The sequence below is a fragment of the Palaemon carinicauda genome, chromosome 8 (genome assembly GCF_036898095.1).
Source record: "Palaemon carinicauda isolate YSFRI2023 chromosome 8, ASM3689809v2, whole genome shotgun sequence".
Classification (NCBI taxonomy): domain Eukaryota; kingdom Metazoa; phylum Arthropoda; class Malacostraca; order Decapoda; family Palaemonidae; genus Palaemon; species Palaemon carinicauda.
In genome coordinates, this window is record NC_090732.1 from 162,960,466 (window position 1) to 162,980,960 (window position 20,495).

General features: G+C 40.4%; 1 protein-coding gene and 1 long non-coding RNA gene across 2 annotated transcripts in view; one reads left to right on the forward strand and one right to left on the reverse strand.

The window, feature by feature from the left end:
* Nucleotides 1-48: 48 nt before the first annotated feature.
* Nucleotides 49-20,495, reverse strand: part of LOC137646086 (putative defense protein 3) — a 27,021-nt gene continuing 6,574 nt past the window's right edge. The window contains exons 3-4 of the mRNA XM_068379269.1: nt 1,404-1,498; nt 49-273 (exon numbers count right to left, since the gene is read on the reverse strand). Coding sequence (XP_068235370.1) covers nt 177-273; nt 1,404-1,498 — 192 coding nt within the window. The 3' untranslated portion in view covers nt 49-176. The remainder of the gene's footprint in view (nt 274-1,403; nt 1,499-20,495) is intronic.
* LOC137646087 (uncharacterized) overlaps nt 1,410-20,495 on the forward strand; it is a 55,012-nt gene continuing 35,926 nt past the window's right edge. Inside the window, exon 1 of the long non-coding RNA XR_011045387.1 lies at nt 1,410-2,077. This is a non-coding gene — a long non-coding RNA (uncharacterized lncRNA). The remainder of the gene's footprint in view (nt 2,078-20,495) is intronic.

Below are 20,495 nucleotides of genomic sequence, written 5' to 3' on the forward strand. Positions count from 1 at the left end.
TAAGAAATGTAACTATCTAGTATCGTTATACCTGTAGTTGTGTGGGCTACTGCGGGAAAAAAAGTAAAATTTAGGTCATGTAATATGAATCTTTATGCCTTGCTTAACTTTAACTACTAAGTTACTTTTCTGCTACTAATAATGCCGATATATGTTCCCATATTTTTTTGGGCCGTTTATATTCCTCTTCGCCTTCTCGATATTTTGTGAACTTTGAAGGTATCTGAAACTATATCAGTCCAGAATGTAGAATAACTTTTTACAATGGCACCCCTGTAAAAAAAATAGAATGTCATTTGTTAGTAATCAAATTCACGGTGAATGAATTCGATATTAAATATATGTAATAGTTGTTATAACATCAGAAAGTATGCACGATTCTTTCTTCCAGATATTCAAATTTGTTCATAGACTATTACATCATAAAAAAAAAAACGCCCAGTAGATAATAATAGGAATATATTTAAAACTCAGAAAAGGGTAATGATAGAAAAAGCACAAAAATAGCTATTTTAACATGTTCAGTTATAGAGAAAGTTGCAATAAAGTAATGATAGGAAAAACGTTCTTGAAAAGTATTGCTTTGCCATCTATTTTGCATGGAACAAGTATTATAAATTTAACATAAACTAAAATAGAGAAACTACAAAGAATAGAGAATGGGGTATACAGGAAGATTTTGGGTGGCACTAAAAGCACAGCTAATACTATTCTACGGGGGGAGATAGTTGCATCTAAGAAAGCAGGGGTGATGGATGGGAAGCTGCAGTACTTAAATTGTACCCTGGATGGGAAGAAGGAAATACTGAAAACAATTATCCTGGATATTCAAGAAAAAGAAGGAAGATGTTGGAAACAACCTGCAAAGTACTTAGAAGAATTAAGTATAGGCATAAGACAGATAAGAAGAATGAACAAGGCAGAAATAAAATCGGAAAACAGAAAGTGGGATACTGAATAGTGGAAAGAAGAAATAGAAAGTAAAGTGAGCTTAGAAATATATAGAACGTGGAAGAAAGAAATTAAAGAAGAGTTACTTTATTACAATACATTTGCTTCAGTGATATATTTTTAGAGCAAGAACTAATACGTTAAAACTAAGTATTGTAAATAGACATAATGGGGGGAATGTAAACTGTATTTTTTGTGAAAATGAGGAGGAAGATTTGATACTTTTTTGTAGTTTTCCCAGGAATATAGAAGAGAAAGGAATGAAGTAATTGAGCTATAATAACCATACGAGGAAGACCTTAAGACAACAGTAGGATTATTTTTATTTAGTGAAACAAATATAGAAAAGAAAAAAGAAGTATTAAACCTGATCTGGAGGAAACAACAAAACAGTATAAGAAGATAAACTGAATGCGCCGTTGTAAAGGCTAAAGCAGAATCCAGATGCTCACCTGAAAACTACCTGGCCTTGAAAATCCATTGGTGCTCGCCATTTCAATGCAAGGATTTGTTTATGGTTTTTTGAAGCGTGAGTGATGGTGTCGTCCTACAAAAGAAATTGTTTTCATTAATTTTGTGATGCCAGTGTTGAGTAATCGTTTGGAAATTGTGAATTTGTAATACAGAAACTATGTGAAGAGGCTGTAAAAGTTAATGAAAACTTTATGTTGAACAAAACACTGGATTATGGAAAGTTGGGAGCTGTAGAGTGAATCATACATTTAATGGTAAAAGTGTAACAAGTGTCAAATAAGTCGAGTGTCACATGGCAAATAATTTCACAATAGGCCTATTGTCGTGTACTTTGGGGTTACCATAGATCAGATTCAATTACAAGTCTACTTATATTTTATTTCCTATCAACACATACGTACAATCACATAACATTCATGGTTATATTTCCTTTCGACCCTAACCTATATTTTCGGAAAATTTCCATGGTATAAGATAAAAATTACCCTTTAACAAAACAAGAGGAACAGAAATAACATAGAATAGTGTGCCCAAGTGTACCCTCAAGCAAAAGAACTCTAACCCAAGACAGTGGAAGACCATGGTACAGCGGCTGTGCCTTTAACCAAGACTAGAGAACGAGCACCAGCAGTCTTTCTGGAGTTTTAATTTGGTAAGAGAAGAAATTTGAATTTTTCAATCATATTAAGATAAAATGTTAAGCACCAGCATGTTGAGGTAGGGAATATCTATTCAGCTTCAGGTTTAAATTCCGCTCATGAATGGCAGAGGCAAGGGACAGTGACATTGCGTCAGCAGGCGGGACAATGCCCTAGAGACTGACCATATATTATATGATCAGCGCCCAAGCCTCCTCTCCACCCAAGCTAGGACCAAGGAAGTCCAGGCAATGACTGCTAATGACTCAGCAGATAGACTTATAGGCTCCCCCAAACCCCCCAACCCCCAACCTTAGCTCACAAGGATGGTAAGGTTGCAGACACTAATGGCACTAACGAGTCTGAGCGGGACTTGAACCCCCGACTGGCAAACACTAGGCAGAGACGTTACCAATCAGGCCACCACAACCCTAAGGTTTAGTTTATTGTGTTTCAGTTGTCAACGTAAGTGTAACCTATCTATCGACAATATTGGTAAATTGATCGTAAATACTATTATAATAAGTAGCAAATTTTTATTAACTGCAAGACCTCTATATAGTTAAAAGATATATGTAGAGCTAGCGTCTCCTTTCAAGACCATAATTGGGTGGGGTCGCGGATGGAAAGAATTTTTGTATTGGGTAATTGCAAAAATATTGAAATATGTATTTTTACTAAATATGGAAACAAGTACAAGTGTACCTCTCCACCAACCTAACCTAACTTTCAGCCCTAGGTCATAACCAATGCAAAGGACTATCCCACCCAACTCCAGATGCCAAAATGAGTTTCATTATAGAACAGTACAATATTAGATAGTACAGTACATTGAAACTCGCATAATTGAGTAGATCTTTGCAAATACACTTTTGAATCCTTTATACTACTGTGGCTAACCTCAGTCATCTTGGCACAGGCCATAGGAGTTTCATTCCAACTGGTATTTCAAAAAAAAAAAAAAAAAAAAAAACACTAATGTGCACAACTTGTTTCTGTAGTAAGTTACTTGTTTGGAAAGATTAAAGGGCTCAAAAAATTATATTTTAAACTTCTTGGTTATTTGTTTACAATATTGGATTTTATAGTATAATTACAGCTCTTATTTAATTTAATTTCTCTTGTTGATAATGAAAGATGAAGAGAACATGTGTTTGACATATTTAGTCTGATTAGGGTAAATGTTTATCTGCGAGCGAAACGAGTTACGACAGAACTAAAACCTATGCATAATTAGTGTTAATTTGCTACAGGCCTACCAACAAAAGTTAAATATGCTCAATTAAGTAAGGAAGTATTCTTAGAACGATGGATATGGTTACGAACGACTTCATAGAAATGGTATGGCAAAATCACGTTTTCTGCTCGTCTGGAAATCCTGGCAAACAAAAGCGTCGGTGTATTGACCCTGTTTCATTACTATTAAAGGGGTTTTTTTTATTACGATGACTTTTTATATGATGACTGGCAGAAACAACAAAATTTAGGTTAATTTGATTATACAACTAGACTAATATATTGTATATTTTAAGGAGTTTGAACGTAATTGATGATGACGATACCAAGAGCTAACCCATAGCTTTTCGGTTATGGTATTTGCCTCACCTTAACTCAAAAACTGTGGATTTCGGCTAGGAATCGATATCTAAAACATTCAAAATACCACAAAATACACTAAAGTCATATTTTCTATAATCCATTTATTGCATTGTTCTTTAATTTTACTGCTTGACTTTTCAGTGATATCATAATCAAAATTTTGTTTAAACTGAAAGGATAAGTTCACAGTATATCAATATTGGAGACATTTGAAAATTATTCAATTGTTCCTGCATGTACAGTACTGTAATGTAAACCATTAACCTTTATTAGAAATATGGATTCAGTGAAGCTTGAACCGGCCGTTAGATTTTTAACAAGGTAGACATTATTGGTCACCAGGTGGTTTGGAAACTGTCTACCTGACAGGTAGAGCAACCTCCAATTTGACTTTGGTTACCAATGAATACTGACGTACTGTTTGGTGTTCGTATATGTTTTTTTTTTTTTCCATTTGGAAATAGGTTCTTGCAGTCATATTCAAGGGATTTAGAAGCGTGGACAGTTACTGATTCCTGTTAATTGTATTATGTTACAGTTTCCTGGTTACGGGCCGATATCCAACGTACTGTACATGCTTTTTTTTTGAGTGACATGTCTATCCCTTGTGGGTGTGTCTGACATCAACGATGACTACAAGGTCCTAAGGAAGGATTCCATGGATTATGGTGGCACCCTGTTGGAAGAAGAGTGCTGTACTCGTGGCTGTTGTGTCCTTCCTTGTGAGAGTGTCATCTTAGGCAACACGACTTCACCGAGTCTTCATTTCTAAGAAGAGAGTGTAGAAGAGATCATCTGTAGTCCATTAAGTCCAAATTATAGGAGTTACGTTTGTGTAACTAATACCGGTTCTCTCCTCTTGGGAGAGACAGTGCAAGTCCTAGGATCCTCCTGTTTTTTGTGAATGCTAAGAGTTATTCCTTAGGAGAATAAAACATCAGTGCACATGACCATGGGAGTGCCTGGTTCATGGTAGAGATGTTATCTCGCCTTTTACCTTTGCGTGGTCTAGTGCAAGGAATGGGTAAGTTCCAAGAGTTGTCCCATTGTGCGAAGAAACATCGGTTCTAACAACTCTTACAGACTGAGCATAGGGACTGTCGGTAGGAAAAAAGGCGTTGTTCTTCTTCTTTCCCCTTCTTGGATGTTTTCTCTCTTTCTTGAGAGAAAGAAAAAAGTGGTAGGTACCAAAGTTTTATGTACGTGCTGCTACTGTCGATGCCCCTTTTGCCTATTGCAAAGTTCCAGAAAAGTTGCCGAAGCACAGGACAACCGGTTGTTTGGAGTTCCTCAAGACATTTGACGGTTCCTGTGCATGGTTTCGTAGGAGTAAGGCTACAACAAAAGAACGGGCTTGATGTCAAGTTAAAGAGCTCACGCGCACTTGTCCCTCTCATGCCTTGGGATGCTCCAGATACGTAGCTAGATGTACAAAGTAACGGTATCGACTCTTCCGATCCTCCAGAATCACCTGTTCAATGGAAGGAGAAGTGGCTTTTGCTCTTTCTGTTTGTGAGAAATGATCGCCACGCACACGATTAACCTTGTGCTCAATCACTACACACATGATCAACCATGCCACCTAGCCACTGGGTGTTGGTCTCCACAATCACGGTCTTCTTAATCTTGCTGGCCACAAGCAAGGAGATCCCGAGGTTCCTCTTCTCCCTCCAGGGACAAGAATCTAGTGTTGCTACGTCTCGTTCATCATGAGAGAGGAAGCACTGGACTACTCTGTCTCAGCCCATACAGGATAGGAAGGCTTGCACTTCTAAGTCCCATTAGGAGTGGCAATCGATGAAACCGATCACGACAAGAGTCCCTTATAATCCTCCCCCTCCCCGATCACGTTCGTCAAGAATACGCTCGCGATCACCCTGATCTATTGGTAAAAGTACCCGATAACATGGGAGTGACTGCACACGTGTTATCAACGATACGTACCGGGAACTTATTTTCTTGGGAGAACGACCGTAGTACATGCTCGCCTTGGACACGAGGCATGAGTTTATAAGTCGAAATACGTTTCAGTACATGGTGCATGTATTCTTCCATGACTTTTGGTTCGCAGAACGACCGTTTCTATATGATTGGCAAACTCAGTCGTGGTCAATGAGATATTTCATTTTTACGTGAATGTTCCGATTGTTTTCTCTCCTGGCAAGATGAGTTTTCTTGCAGTTATTCTACATCAGTGGTGGCTCGTGGCCAAAATTAGTTTGGGTTCCGCTCCAGAAAAATGTTTAGCCTTTGTTTTAATATTGTGTATATGAAAACAAACAGGTACTGTATAGGAAGATTTATTCAGAAACTTAATAGAATCCTGATAGAACTGATTCCCGTACTGTATGTTAATTAATATGAGCCTAAATTACTACTGTTCAATCTTGAGCCATTCATTTAGAATTTAAATCCATTCTCTTTGCTTTAATTTACGAGTGGAGACCGGTAATTTTGCCTTGATCTCTGGATGATAGTCAAGGAAACTTGTCTTCATTAAAAGCATGGCAAGTCATTTAGTCTTTCCAAATTCATAGTGCTTCTTAGAAAAGGTTTTATAGTTTTCAATGTTGAAAAGTGGCATTCTGCTCCTGATGTAGTCATGGGAATTGTCAAGAGAACCGAAATAAATGTATTAAATAGAATAGCCGGAAGTAGGATATTTATCTAATTTTGCACTTTATCGTATTCAAGAATATGGTGCACAGTTTTTTAGCACAAAACACATGGATTGAAAAATAATAAGTACCTTTAACAACATGCCAAGTTCGGCAGTGTGGGACAGACAGTGCTCTTTCTCCATCACAGCTTTGTGTACAGCTTACTGAGCACATGTGCACAACAGCCAAACACCACTCGGCGGGAACTGTGAAATCACATTTTCTGGCATTTTTTTTTCATAAACTGAAAGGTGGCTTAAGCTTAATGATTATATATTGTACAAGTATAAATGAAGATCTAGAGAAAAAAATAATTATATTGAAGGTTATTCGTAATATTAAAATAGCGGGTGCGGCAGTTCCATAGTGTTAATACACGAGCTCCCACAGTTCTTCATGATTATTATTTCCCACGGGATCTGGTGATATGCAGTCATTGCCATCAGCCATGATTGGGAACCATATGATCAACAACTGCAATCACTAGCTGTTATCGAAAAAAATGCAGTGGCAAATGGCAGTCGGAAACTATGATGGCCAGCTGATAATTGGTGAGCATGAAATTTACGGCTGCTGTCGTAAAGCATGCAATTGCCAGCTGCGGTTGGCAAGCCTGCAATTGTCAGTCATGATTGAGAAGTATGCGATTATCAGCCATGATTTGGAGTTATACTATCAACTGCTATAACCAGAAATCATGCTATCACTGGCCGCAATCAGGAATCATACCATTGCCTGTCATGATCGAGAATTTTGCGATCGCCGACTGTAATTGGAAATCATGTGATCAGTAGCAATGATTTGGAATCATATAAGTAGGAACTCAATCTCTCTCAATTGATAGTTACCTTCAAATCACCTTTTTCTATTACCATGTTCCTTCCCAACACTTTTTCGTGCTGAACAGGAGAAAGAGGATGTCACTAAAGCACAGGACGACCAATCTGGATGTCTTTTGCAAGACTTTGCCCTATTTTGGTACAAGATGAGGGACGTGTGCTACTGAACACTTGATCAGCACACGCACTAGCTCCTGGCGCTTGGTTCTCACAAGAACGAGTGCATAGACTAACTCCAAGTGCTTGGTTTTCACTAGAAGGAGAACACAAGACTAGCAACCGGAGCCCACCCGCTACCATTTCTTGGTTCTTATAAAAACTTTCACTGTCCTATCAACGGAGCTCCCCCAATACCAGTTCCGGGTTTTTACAAGAGTAAGTATAGGCGAAACCAGTATGAATAAAATCCTCCAGCCTCCTCTACTTCCTGGATGTTTGACTTCTCTCTTGCACTTCAGAAGAATGGGAAGCAGTGAGGGCTTTGTCAATGTGGAAAATCCTACTCAAACGGAAGGTAGAAGTCATTGAATCACAGGACGACTGATCGGATCAAGTCTCAAGAGACATTGAGCGATCCATCCACGTTTTATAGGAGGAGTAGTACTATACCAAGCTTAACTCTGGAAGGGGTTAGGGTGTTAGGTATGGTAGCTTATGCTCGTTCTACCTCTGCTAGGTCCGTTACAAGACCCAGCATGAACACTAAGGGTCATGACGTTGGCTGCTGCTATTGTTTCTCTCCTGCCTAGGAAGGTTCCCAAGATGCTTCGGCAAGTCCGTCGCCACTGTCTATCGATTTATTGATGACCACGATGATAAAGGGATCCAATGTGCTAAAGTTATACGAGATAGGTCTTCCGTCTTCTACAGTCGACAATTCCTGGTGGAAAAGTCAACATGAGGATGGAGCCTGGTGATCAAACCCACTCCTCTGAACAAGTGTGTTCTACAGTCTCCATTCAGGGTGGAACGTTACACAAGCCGCCACCAGAGTAGATGACTTCTTACTTGTACCGACCTAATAAATGGAGTACTGCATCAGTTCAAAATCTTGTGCATTAGAATATTCACCTCTTGGCTGGTGTTCACTAGAATGTTCATTCGTGTCTCTTCTTGAGCCCATTCAAATGAAAGTTGCTTCCTAAGGTACAATATCTAGAAGATTGGATGATCTTATTGTTTTAAGGGGACGATTGCTCCAGGATCGTGATGGACTCCTAACCTTTAGCCATGATCTTAGAATTTTTATCAATTCAGATGGAGTACGTAGGTTGTTGATAAATACTGCAGTAGCTGGCGTCTCTTTTCGAATCATGTCAACAGACTCGGAAGTTGTGCGACTTTTCTGACAGTTCAACGTTTACTGGCACGTCAGTGGAAAAATCTTCTAGGACAATCTTTCATCATTGAAGAAACTTTTCCACAGTCACCTCCACCAGCTATGGCTACAGCAGTGCCTAAATCATTACTGGTAAACTGTCACTAACCCACCCCACTCCTGGGTTCTGGTATATACATGTACTGCAGTGGTGGGGTATCTAAATAGATGGTTAGTCAACAAAAACTTCAACGGTTGAGTCTATTTCTCAACTCCTCTTCTCCAAAGATATTGTTGTTCACAGATACTTGTGGGAGGGATGGGGGCACATGCCTGAAGGATTACACCACCTCATGACTGTGGTCTGAAGAAGACAAAGTCTGCAATCCAGCCTGCTGGAAATTCAAGCCGTGCTTTAACCCTGCAAGCTTTCCAACATACTGTACTTTAATAGAGCACTTGGTAGCATTGATGAGAGACAACACAACTATAGTGGACTCTATCAACAAGAAAGGAGGGTCTGTTCGACTGGACCTTACATGTTGACAATGCACCGAGACTGTTAGCAAGATACATTCCAGACAAGAGGAATGTATTAGTCTACGTGCTCAATCACAGGGGGCAAATAGTCTCGTCTATCAGCCATAGCAGAAAGCATCTTGAACATAACACACCTGAATACCTCAATGACCTTGGGAGTGCAAGCAGTCCTTTTCTTGGGCTGCAAGCACTCCAAGAACATTTTATGAGGCATTCGGTTGTTTTGATGATTGACAACACCACCGTAGTAGCCTATGTCAGCAAGCAAGGGGACACGGTTTCACACCCCCTTTGCAAGCTGACAAAGCAGATGCACTTCTGGGAGGTGTTTCATGTTGTAGACTTGTTAGCCAAGTACATTCCATGCAAGATTTATGTACTAGTAAAGACCAAGTTTCTAGGGGCAGGTTATAAGGTTGGAGTGGTCAGTGCATCCTTGAGTAATGGAGAGGGTTCTTGGTCAGTGGTGATCATTGGAGATTGACCTGTTTGCCAAATGAGTAAATAGGATACTCTTGGTGTTTTAGTCCCGTATTCAATGATGTTTTCCAACGCCCATTTGGTAAGCAGCTTTCACAGGTGTCATTGGTGGAGAAATTAATTCCAGGAAAGGCTAACGGTGTCTTCTTTGGAATTTCAGACAGTCTTAATTTTTTCTCTCCCTTAAACTATATTTTTTTCCATTGTTTTTTTTTTCATTGTTATTATGACCCCTTCCCTCCCCCTGAAAAATAATTAATGAGTAAACTCAATATTCCCCGTACCCCTGGATCAAATGGCGAACCCCAGACACCGTTGACGACTTCTGCTTGTTTAAATAGGGAAAGCTCTGTTGACAACCTCGGCAATAAAAAGGATTCCTCCAACAATACTTTTTTGACCAGTGTTGTTAAAGACAATTTATCGGCACTGGTGGAAAATGATGCTTGTAATAACCGTAATACTTTACTCTCTGGTTCTGGCTCATTACCAGATCCAACAAAAAATCTGAAAATTCTCCACTTAAAAAACATACCAATTGGTTGTAGCTATGACATAATTCATGAAGCCTTCTGTAGATTTGGAGCAATCAAAGAAATTTTAATGGAGCTTAATGGTAGTAAAGGCTTTTGGGAAGCTTGGGTATCATTTTCAAGTTTTGAGATTGCTTTAGAAGCAAATAAAAATTTAGAGAGCATAAAAATTGACAATTGTTTGATTTCTGGGGCTTTATGTGATAAAGCACCAAGACACCTAGAGGTATATAAACCAGAAGAATGGATGGAAAAAGAAATAGAGCATAGACTTCCAGAAGTAAGAACCCCCAAGCCCCCAACATGGATAATTGCATCTGGAAAGATAGATAATTATAACTATTATAAGATGAGTAAATTTATACAAAAAAAAGTTGGTTTAATTAAAAGTAAGGATATTAGTAGATACGGTAAGCAATCTGTTTTGATTAATGCAAAATCAGATACTCAAGCTCACATGCTTTGTGGCATGAAGATTGCAGAAATTGATCCTATTAAGGATATTAAACCACATATGAGCTTCAGCTATGGTAAAGGAGTAGTTTTTGATAAAGATCTATATGAATTCTCAGAACCAGAAATTCTGGACATGTGCCCTGCTAATGTTTGGAAAGTAAGTAAGATTCCTCAAACAAGCATGGTAGTTTTAACATTTGAAACCCCTGTTATACCAGATCATATAATTATTGAGAATGAAAGAGTACGTGTTCGAGAATATAAACCTAGGCCTTTACAATGCTTTAATTGTTTCAAGTACGGTCACCCTTCCCGGTACTGCAATAATACGAAGATCTGTATTAACTGTTCTTTGTTAGAACATGGCCAATGCAACAGAGATACAACCTGTGCAAACTGTAAAGATAATCATAAACCAAATGATAAAAGATGTAGAGAATACAAGAATGAAGAAGCTGCAATCTTGAAAGCAAATGCTGAACATATAAGTGTAGGTTATGCAAAGCATTTACTCAATCGGCAACTTAATTTTGCTCGCGCGGTTAAGATGCCAACAAAAGATTATAATCCACTACCCCTTACTACCACAGGGGGACCAGTGGCAGCACCTGGCCCGTCAGGTGCATCTCCCTTAGTGGTAGTAGCCCAGCCATCTGGGTCAAGTGCTCAGGCTATAAAAGCCAGAGCACAAACCTCCAAAGAGGTCAATATGGTGTCCAACACACCAAAAGTATTGTCACCGATAGGAGCATCTCCCCTAGAGGTAGTAGCCCAGCCTTCTGGGTTAAGTGCTCGAACTGTTGAAGTTCTAGCACAATCCTCCAAGGAAGCCAATGTGGCTTCCACCACCTTAAATGTATTGTCTCAGGCAGAATCTCTACCTGATTTGATGGAGATTGGAAAACAAGATCTTCCAAAGAGGAAAAGGTCCCCATCATCCTCACCTTCATCTAAGTCAGGTAAGTGCCCTACTGCTCATGATCCTAAGGTTGACTCTTATAAAGATCCTAGAAAGAAAGAAAAGAAGAGTGGTGGCCTAGTAAAGCCTTCCATCTCCAGGCCTTACATGGCTTCATCTGAAAAGTCCCAAAAGACAAATGAGACAAAGAAAAATAATAACAAAAGATAATGTCTATCATCCAGTGGAATTGCAGAGGTCTAAGTACTAGCATTGAGCAAATAAAAACTTTAACCAGGGACTCAGACACGAAGGTAATTTGCCTACAGGAAACCAAGATCAGTGACAAACCATTTAATCCTGGACTCAATTATCATTTTTGTAGATCCCCTCCTTTGCAAGCTGCAAGAGCTCAAGGTGGTACAGGTTTTATTATTCACAAATCTGTAAAATTTGAAACAATCCCACTCAATACACCACTACAGGCATGTGCAGTTAGAACTCATATCGGGAAAAAAATTACTTTATGCTCGCTATATATTGAACCATCCTTAGAACTGTTCCTCTTAGATCATGCTGGTAATCCAAGAAGGCTTAGACTTTCTGACCTCCAAGACTTGATCAATCAGCTTCCTGCCCCTTTTATTTTAATGGGTGATTTTAATGCAAAGCATACTTTATGGGGTGGAAATGTGTGCGATAGATGGGGTAATCTTGTTGAAGAATTAATCGACAACAATGATGTAATACTAATGAATGATGGTTCTCCAACTAGGTATGATGTATTCCACAACTCTACATCAGCCATTGATTTGTCAATCTGTTCCTCATCCATTCGATTGGACTACCTTTGGTCAGTAAATGAACACCTACATGGCAGTGACCATTGGCCAATAATGTTAAATTATGTCCATAATCTTCCTTCTCAGTGTCCACCAAAATGGAAGATAGATGAGGCAGACTGGGCAGCTTATGAAAACTGTTCACACACTGATAAAGAATATGATGAATTTACATCTCCAGTGCATGCCTATCAACATCTTGAAAATATTATTGATGATAATGCTAGCAAGTTTATACCTAAAACATGCGGTTTACCTCATCGCTCTGTAGTTCCTTGGTGGAGTAAAGAATGTGCCAACGCAAGAAAAGTGACCCGAACTTGCTTCAGAAGATACTTGAGGACAAACTATTTAGCAGATAGAATAGCATATCTCAGAGCCTGTGCCAAACAAAAAAGAATTTTTAAAAAAGCAAAGAGAGCATCTTGGAAGAAATATATATCTAATATTAATACCAAAACTCCTTCAAAGGAAATATGGGACAAGATTAGAAAACTTCAAGGTAAATTCGTCCCTAAGCCTCTACCAATATTAAGGGAAAATAATAGATATATATCTGACCCCAAAGATGTAGCAGAGGTTCTTGCTAAGCACTTTGCTCATGTATCAAGTGCTGACAACTATTCCCCAGCATTTCAACAAATTAGAGCATCAACATCTGTTGTTCCTCCTGCTTCTTCAAATACTGAAGCTTTTAACCTGCCTTTTAGTATGGAGGAGATGCAAAATGCTATCTCCAGCTCTTCTTTAACTGCCCCAGGTGAGGATGGCATCCGGTATGAAATGATATCACATCTTCCAGTGGATACCAAGGAATTTTTATTAGAAACCTTTAATGGTCTATGGGCTTCCCATACATCTCCTGATTCCTGGCATACTTCAATTGTAATTCCAGGCCACAAGTCTGGTAAAGACCCAGAACTGCCATCTAGTTATAGGCCCATATCCTTGACCAGTTGCATATGCAAACTATTTGAGAGAATGATCAACAACAGACTTGTGTGGTATCTAGAATCAAAAAATCTTTTATCTAACAGACAGTTTGGTTTTAGGAAGAACCGAAGTACTCTGGACCCTTTGCTGATGTTATCAAGGGAAATTTCAAATGCTTTTTCTAACCAAAACCAGGTGGTGGGTGTCTTTTTTGACCTCGAAAAGGCATATGACACCACCTGGAGGGGTGGTATTTTAAAGCAATTGGCCTCGTGGGGTATAGGAGGACATATGTTCTCTTTTATTGAAGAATTTTTATCAAACCGCTCCATTAAAGTGAGAGTAGGGTCAGAACTATCTTCATCCTACATGCAAGAAGAAGGTGTCCCCCAAGGCAGCGTATTGAGTGTGACCTTGTTTGCTGTTGCAATTAATAGTCTCATTAGTCACATACCTCCTGGCATACAAGGATCACTATTTGTCGATGACTTTGCAATTTATTGTAGTGGATCATCTGCACTACAAGCATGCCAAAATCTTCAAATTGCAATAAATGCTGCTTCCGCATGGGCAAATTCTCGCGGATTCATGTTTTCTCCTCAGAAGACCAAAGCCATTCGCTTTACTCGTACTCGTAAAAGGGAAGAGATCCCCACCCTTTTCTTAAATGATTGTATTTTGCCATATGAGGATAGTGTCAAGTTTCTTGGAGTCATTTTCGACAAGAAAATGACATTTGGTCCCCATATAAATGACCTATCTATCAGGGTTAAGAAGTCACTGAACATTCTGAAAGTGATATCGCATTTTGATTGGGGTGCTGATAGAACAACTTTGCTTAGAATTTATACATCTTTGTGTCTGAGCAAGTTAGACTATGCATGCCAAATATATGGGTCAGCTACAAAGACTTTACTTGGAAAACTTGATATTGTTCACAATGCTGGGCTTCGCATCTGCACAGGTGCTTACAGAACATCTCCCATTGACAGTCTCTATGTTGATTCTGGCATACCTCCCCTTTCCATTCGCAAAGAGGAGTTGAGTTTGAGGTTTTTAGCTAGGTCCCTTGCTGTGAGAAACAATCCTAACTGTAAATATGTTAGGGCGCCTTTAGATCGGGCTCCTAACAGATCTAGAGTGCCTAAGCCTTTGGAAGTACAGCTGAAAAATGATGCTAGAGTAGTAGGCTTGTTAACAGCACAGATAGCAGAGGTAGGATATCCCAAGTCTCCTCCTTGGTGTAATCCACCTGTTAAAGTATGTTTTACGGCAGGAGGGAAAAATACCTTACCTAGTAGGGTAATGAAAAGTGAGTTTTTAAATCATGCTGCTCAACATCATGGGAAACATGTTTTTACAGATGGCTCCAAATCGGCTGCAGGAGTTGGAAGTGCAGCTGTGGTGGGGGATATTGTTATTAGAAGGAAACTCCCATCCTCTTGTTCAATTTTTACTGCTGAGCTGTACGCAATAATTCTCGCAGTCCAACATATTTTTAAAAATGGCAACCAAAATAGTTTTTATACAATTTTTACGGATTCCAATAGTGTTTTACTCTCATTAAAACAAATTATGCCAGGCCATCATCTAGTACAAGAGGTGCAGGACTGGTTAGCACTTCTGCAGTCTAGGAAGAGTATCAGTGTTCACTTCTGTTGGGTCCCTGCCCATGTTGGGGTGGATGGGAATGAACAAGTAGATAAGGCAGCAAAGGAAGCTTCAGGGCTAAGTAATCCATCCCCCTTGAGTATTCCTTACAAAGATCTTAGAAGTGAGATTCATCTTTACTGTAAAAATAAGTGGCAAGCTCGATGGTCTGAACGGACCACCAATACAAAATTGAAACAAATCCACCCATTGGTGGATAAATGGTCATCTTGTAATTCTACAAGTAGAAGGGATACCATTATTTTAACTAGGCTGCGTATTGGCCATACACATGCAACGCACAATTATTTAATGAAGAGTGGGGAAGGGAGACAGGCCCCTCTTTGTAATACCTGTCAAGTGACAATGGATGTTAAACATATTTTAGTCGATTGTCCTGTTTTTAATCTCCAGAGGAGGACACATTTACTCCAGGACAAACCGTTAAGAGATATACTGGGGGAAAACTGTAATACCCTGAACTTGAGAAAATTTATACAAAGTATTGGGTTATATTACGAGCTATAATTGATTTTATTAATTTATTTATTTATTTTACCCTTTTAATCCCTATTTATTTCACATCTAGATTTTATTGTATGAAAGTGTTACGGTTTGTATTAAAGGTTAAAATGATACTAAATGTTGTGAGTGTACAGATATGATTGAATGATTTTAGTTATATAGCGCTGAATGGCCTTTGATGCCCCAGTGCTTGGCTTAATGCCTAAATCCCATATTCAATTCAACCTATGCTTTACTTACGTTCAGCCTGATCTGCCAGATGATTAACCGAATAGTGATTGCCCCAGGCCTTAGGCCCTAGGATGAACGTGATGGCTCCCAGATGGCCACATGACTAGTGGTATCCCAATCTGTCAGCATTTCTAGTTGAGGTCCGGAGAGAACTAACCTAATGGTCTTCTCCATGTCCAATTTTTGTTCTTTTTATGGAAAAATGTGTTCTTGATTTCAAGATTATATCTTTCAGCAAATTCTACAAGCATGTCTCTGTCATTCCTTGCGCCTACTCCAAATTTACCTACTGCTGATTCACTTTTCTTCTTTTGACCTACTTTAGCATTGAAATCGCCCTAAACAAATGTAAATTGAGTCTTATGTTTTTTCCATAGATATCTCCAGATCTTCATAAAAAGTTTATTTTCAATATTAATCTTACCCGATAATCATGTAGCTGTCAACTCCGTTGCCCGACAGAATTCTACGGAAGGGATACGCCAGCGATCGCTATACAAGAGGGGGGTGTACTCACAAGCGCCACCTGTGGCCAGGTACTGCAGTACTTCTTGTTGACACCACCTCAATTTTTCCTCTGTCGTGCCTCCGGCTAGACCTACATGGATACGCTGTTGATTCTGGAGTTTTTTGCTCACGATTTGGTGATGTATTTGCTCTAGAGTTTAGCTTTCGCTATTCAGGAAGTTTTATCATTAGCTTAGCTAGCTTTTGGAATTAATTTGATTAATTATGGTGACGAAGAGAGTATGAACTCTCTTTCACTTTTAAATGGCCGACCCTTCCCTTAGACGGAAGTGTTGATGTCTAAGAGAGTATAGACTCTCTTTCTTAATTTTGCTTAACAAAAGTTATAGATTTATTTTATATCTCTCCGCCTTTTATAGGCCTCTTCGATTAACTTCCTTTTATTATAAACTTATTAAAATTAATTTTTATATTTGTTTATATTCGACCTTTCCTAATAGTAGGCGGTCTTTTCTTGGTACCGAAGTTAATTAACATTGAGCCCGTCATTTCGGTTTTACCTGTTAACATATTATGCTATTTTAATGTTTTTGAAAGAATTTCTTTGATAGTCTCGTACTGTTTTCAAAGTTGAACTAACGTTTTGTTTTGTCTCTGCAGTTGTTGACGTTCAGAACGTTCAACTTGCGCTCTATCGTTACGATAGAGAGAGAATTTTCACGGTGTCACGTTGCAGTAAGAGTAACCGTTTCTAGCGTTTTGTTCATTCTTTCTTAGCTTAATGGTTTTAATTCTAATAAAGGAACTTTTTATTTGGGAAATATTTCAGTTTTTTTCCTTTAACAATAATATGTTTTAACGATATATATGATTGGGCTCTTCTCTCAGGTTCTAAGTCAAGAGAGAGAGAGAGAGAGATAGAGACGGAGGGAGAGAGAGCTGGATAAACGTTTCGTTCAAGCGAGTAACGTTGTTATCGTTTTTGCTCTTCTCCCTAGTCTCTTTAGGGGAAGAAGGTAAACGTTTCTAGAGTTTTATTCTTGTTCTCAAGCTTTATGCGGTGAGAGATTTTAAACGTAGTTTATTTGATCTAGTGTTTAGTCTCTTTCCAGCCACTGAATTATTTATCTTTCATTAGATTTTTCTGTTACATTGTAATTCTGTTTTCGCAATTACTAACTTTAAAGGAAGGATAGAATTGCGTGTTTCAGGTACAAACCACTTAAAGTTTCGAGTTCAGTGAAATAAGTGCAAACAGAAAATCAAAAGTGATAAGTGATTAGCGCAAAGTGTGTCAGTGTTGTGCGTGAGGGTACTTCTGTGCGTGCCAGTCGTCCTCCCAGTCCGGGACCTCTTGCAAGCTCCCAAGCCCAGGGGAGAAGCAATGTCGAAGGGCAAAAGGGTTCGGCAGGCCTTGATCGGCGCACAGAAGTATCCTCGGTGGTTGCGGGCGTGTCTTACAGAGACCGTCACTCCCACCCGCAGACGATTGAGCCCTTATTTTGCTCGTCTGCAGAAGAAATTTCGGGGAGAAAACGCTGGACTCAGGTCTCAAGACCTCTTAAACGTAAAGTCCAGACCTCTAGAGTTCAACAACCCGGATGCAGTCATTGGGTTAGCTCTGACTCTCCGCAGTCATCAGGTGACTGCACACCTCCTAAGAGAGGTAAGGCGATGCCTCAACAGACCTCATCTTCTGTTAAGGCTTTGCCTCAACAGACCTTATCGTCTGTTGATCCCAAGATGACTTTGCTGCAGTCCATGCAGTCGCAGCTTGCGGTCTTAATGCGTGAGTTTCAGGCTGAGAAGGTTACACCTCCTCCTGCGAGCGCTCCGCCTCACCGCAGTCCAGTCTGCCAGGCGTACGAAGTTGAGGTTCCTCAAGCTACCTTACCGCTTTCGGAGTTGCCAGTTACCAGCGTTGTGCAGCAACCTCAACCTTCCTTAAGGCAACCTCAACAATGGGAGCAGGAGTCTTATGCCTTGAGGCAAGATTTTCTTGCAGTTAGACCATCTTCGAGGCAACAACCTCTTGAGGTACGACAACCTCTACCATCCTTGAGGCAGCCACCTCAGCTCTCGCAGCTGCTACCTCAACTTTCCTCAAGGCGAGAGCCTCAACTCTTGAGGCTAGCTCCTCAGGAACCTCAACTCGTGAGACAGGAACTGCGTTCTGCGCAGCCGTAACCTCAACTCGTGAGTCAAGAGCCTCTCTCTGCGCAGCCACCTCAACCCTTGAGGCAAGCGCAACTCTTGAGGCAGGAACCTCATGCTATGAGTCAGCCACCTCAACGCATGCATCTGCCACTTTCTCCTCAACTTGAGCCTCTTCCCATTCAACTTTGAAATAACAAATGACAATAATAACACCTCATTACTTTCATAACTTGCATTTGTAATCATATACATGTATGCCTACACAAACATTATGATAATGGAGGTTATTCGTATTACTTAAAAAAATATATATGTATTCCTTGCAATATATTTTTAACAAAATCGCAAAATATGGCAAAAATATCTTCAAAACAAAAATGAATCATGAGTTATGAATGTAATGTAAATATTATGTTGATATTAAAACCCCATGCAAGCATGCATGAAGTAATGCAGTGTTGCCAACAGGGCGAGTTTCCCTTTCCTGAGGTGAAGTAGATTATAGTACGTATATTTAGTGCAGCTTAATTCTACGATTATCATGCCGGCTATCAAATTCATCAACAAAACAGTCTAAATCAATTCCCTCGGCACGTGCACTTTCAATGGACAGTAATGCGATATTACTCAATCTAGCACTGGTCATGGAATTTCTGAGAAATGTTACACGCCATGCAACATGCTCTGCTTACCTTACAGCATGCTCTACATACAGCATGCTCTGCATACAGCATGCTCTGCATACCTTACCGCATGCTTCTCAGTCACACATCTTTGGTTGTTGCCAACTCACTAGACTGTCAAGCAGTTTCATAACGTTGCCTTCTAGTCTGCTGCTTTTGCACCAGTGAAACCCTCACTGAGAGAACTTAGCTTTTCTCGGATATGGTCCCTGTAGATGAGAAAGTGCTTTTCTCCCTCCTTCTGATATTCCCTTGAGGACTCTGTCATTTGGAGAGGAGCCTTTAGCTGCGTAGCCTCCTATGGACTTTTATTTAAGCATAACATGCTTCCAGGGAAGGTAATGGTTCCACTTCAGTCGCTAACCCCGTCTGTTACCACACCTGCTCCCATAGACCTTGAGCTGTGTTGCAAGACATGCAGTCCAAGCTTAGTCCTTGTTAGAGGATTTTTTGTTTACGGAGTCAGTGTGTCACTGGGAAGACGTTCAACAACCAGCAGAAGTGACTTGTTGTGACGCAGTGCGGCAACCTCAGCAACCCGATAAGGAGTTGTCTGTACGACCCAGACAGTCTAGACAGCTTCGGGTTGTCACTGTACTTCCTCGCTTCCCCATGGCTGACAGTTCACAGACTGTGCAGCAGTACCATGATCTTGTGTCCGGCTCCGTCAGACGACTGGCTTTTAAGAGCTCCCACAAGTCGTCGCTGTCTGGAGATTCTCAGATGGACTATGGATCTGACCAAGGAACTGGGCCTCCTGGTCAATTTTGAGGAGTCTCAGCTCGTCCCATCCCAGACCATTGTCTACCTGGGTATGGATCTTCAGAGTCGAGCTTTTCGGGCTTTTCCGTCGGCCCCAAGGATCTTCCAAGCCCTAGAATGCATCCAGAGCATGCTGAGAAGGAACCGATGCTCAGTCAGGTAGTGGATGAGTCTAACAGGGACACTTTCATCGCTGGCCCTGTTCATCGTGTTAGGGAGACTCCACCTCCCCCCCTTCAGTATCATCTAGCTGCTCACTGGATAAAGGACATGACGCTAGAGACGGTCTCAGTTCCTGTTTCCGAAGAGAGGAGGTCTTCTCTCGCGTGGTGTAAGAACAGCTTTCTTCTCAAGGAAGTCTACCTTTGGCTGTTCAGAAACCCGACCGCCGTCTCCTCTCGGACGCATCAGACACGGGCTGGGGTGCGACTTTGGACGGACAGGAATGCTCGGGAACATGGAATCAGGAGCAAAGGACACTTCACATCAATTGCAAGGAGTTGTTGGCGGTTCTTCTGGCCTTGATAAACTTCAAGTCCCTCCAGCTTAACAAGGTGGTGGAGGTGGACTCTGACAACACCACAGCCCTGGCTTACATCTTCAAGCAGGGAGGGACTCTTTCGTGGAAGTTGTTCTAGATCGCAAGGGACCTCCTCATCTGGTCTAAAGATCGAAAGCTCACGCTGGTAACGAGGTTCATTCAGGGCGGTATGAATGTCATGGCAGATCGCCTCAGCCGGAAGGGTCAGGTTATCCCCACAGAGTGGACCCTTCACAAGAATGTTTGCAGCAGACTTTGGGCCCTGTGGGGTCAGCCAACCATAGATCTGTTCGCTACCTCGATAACCTAGAGACTCC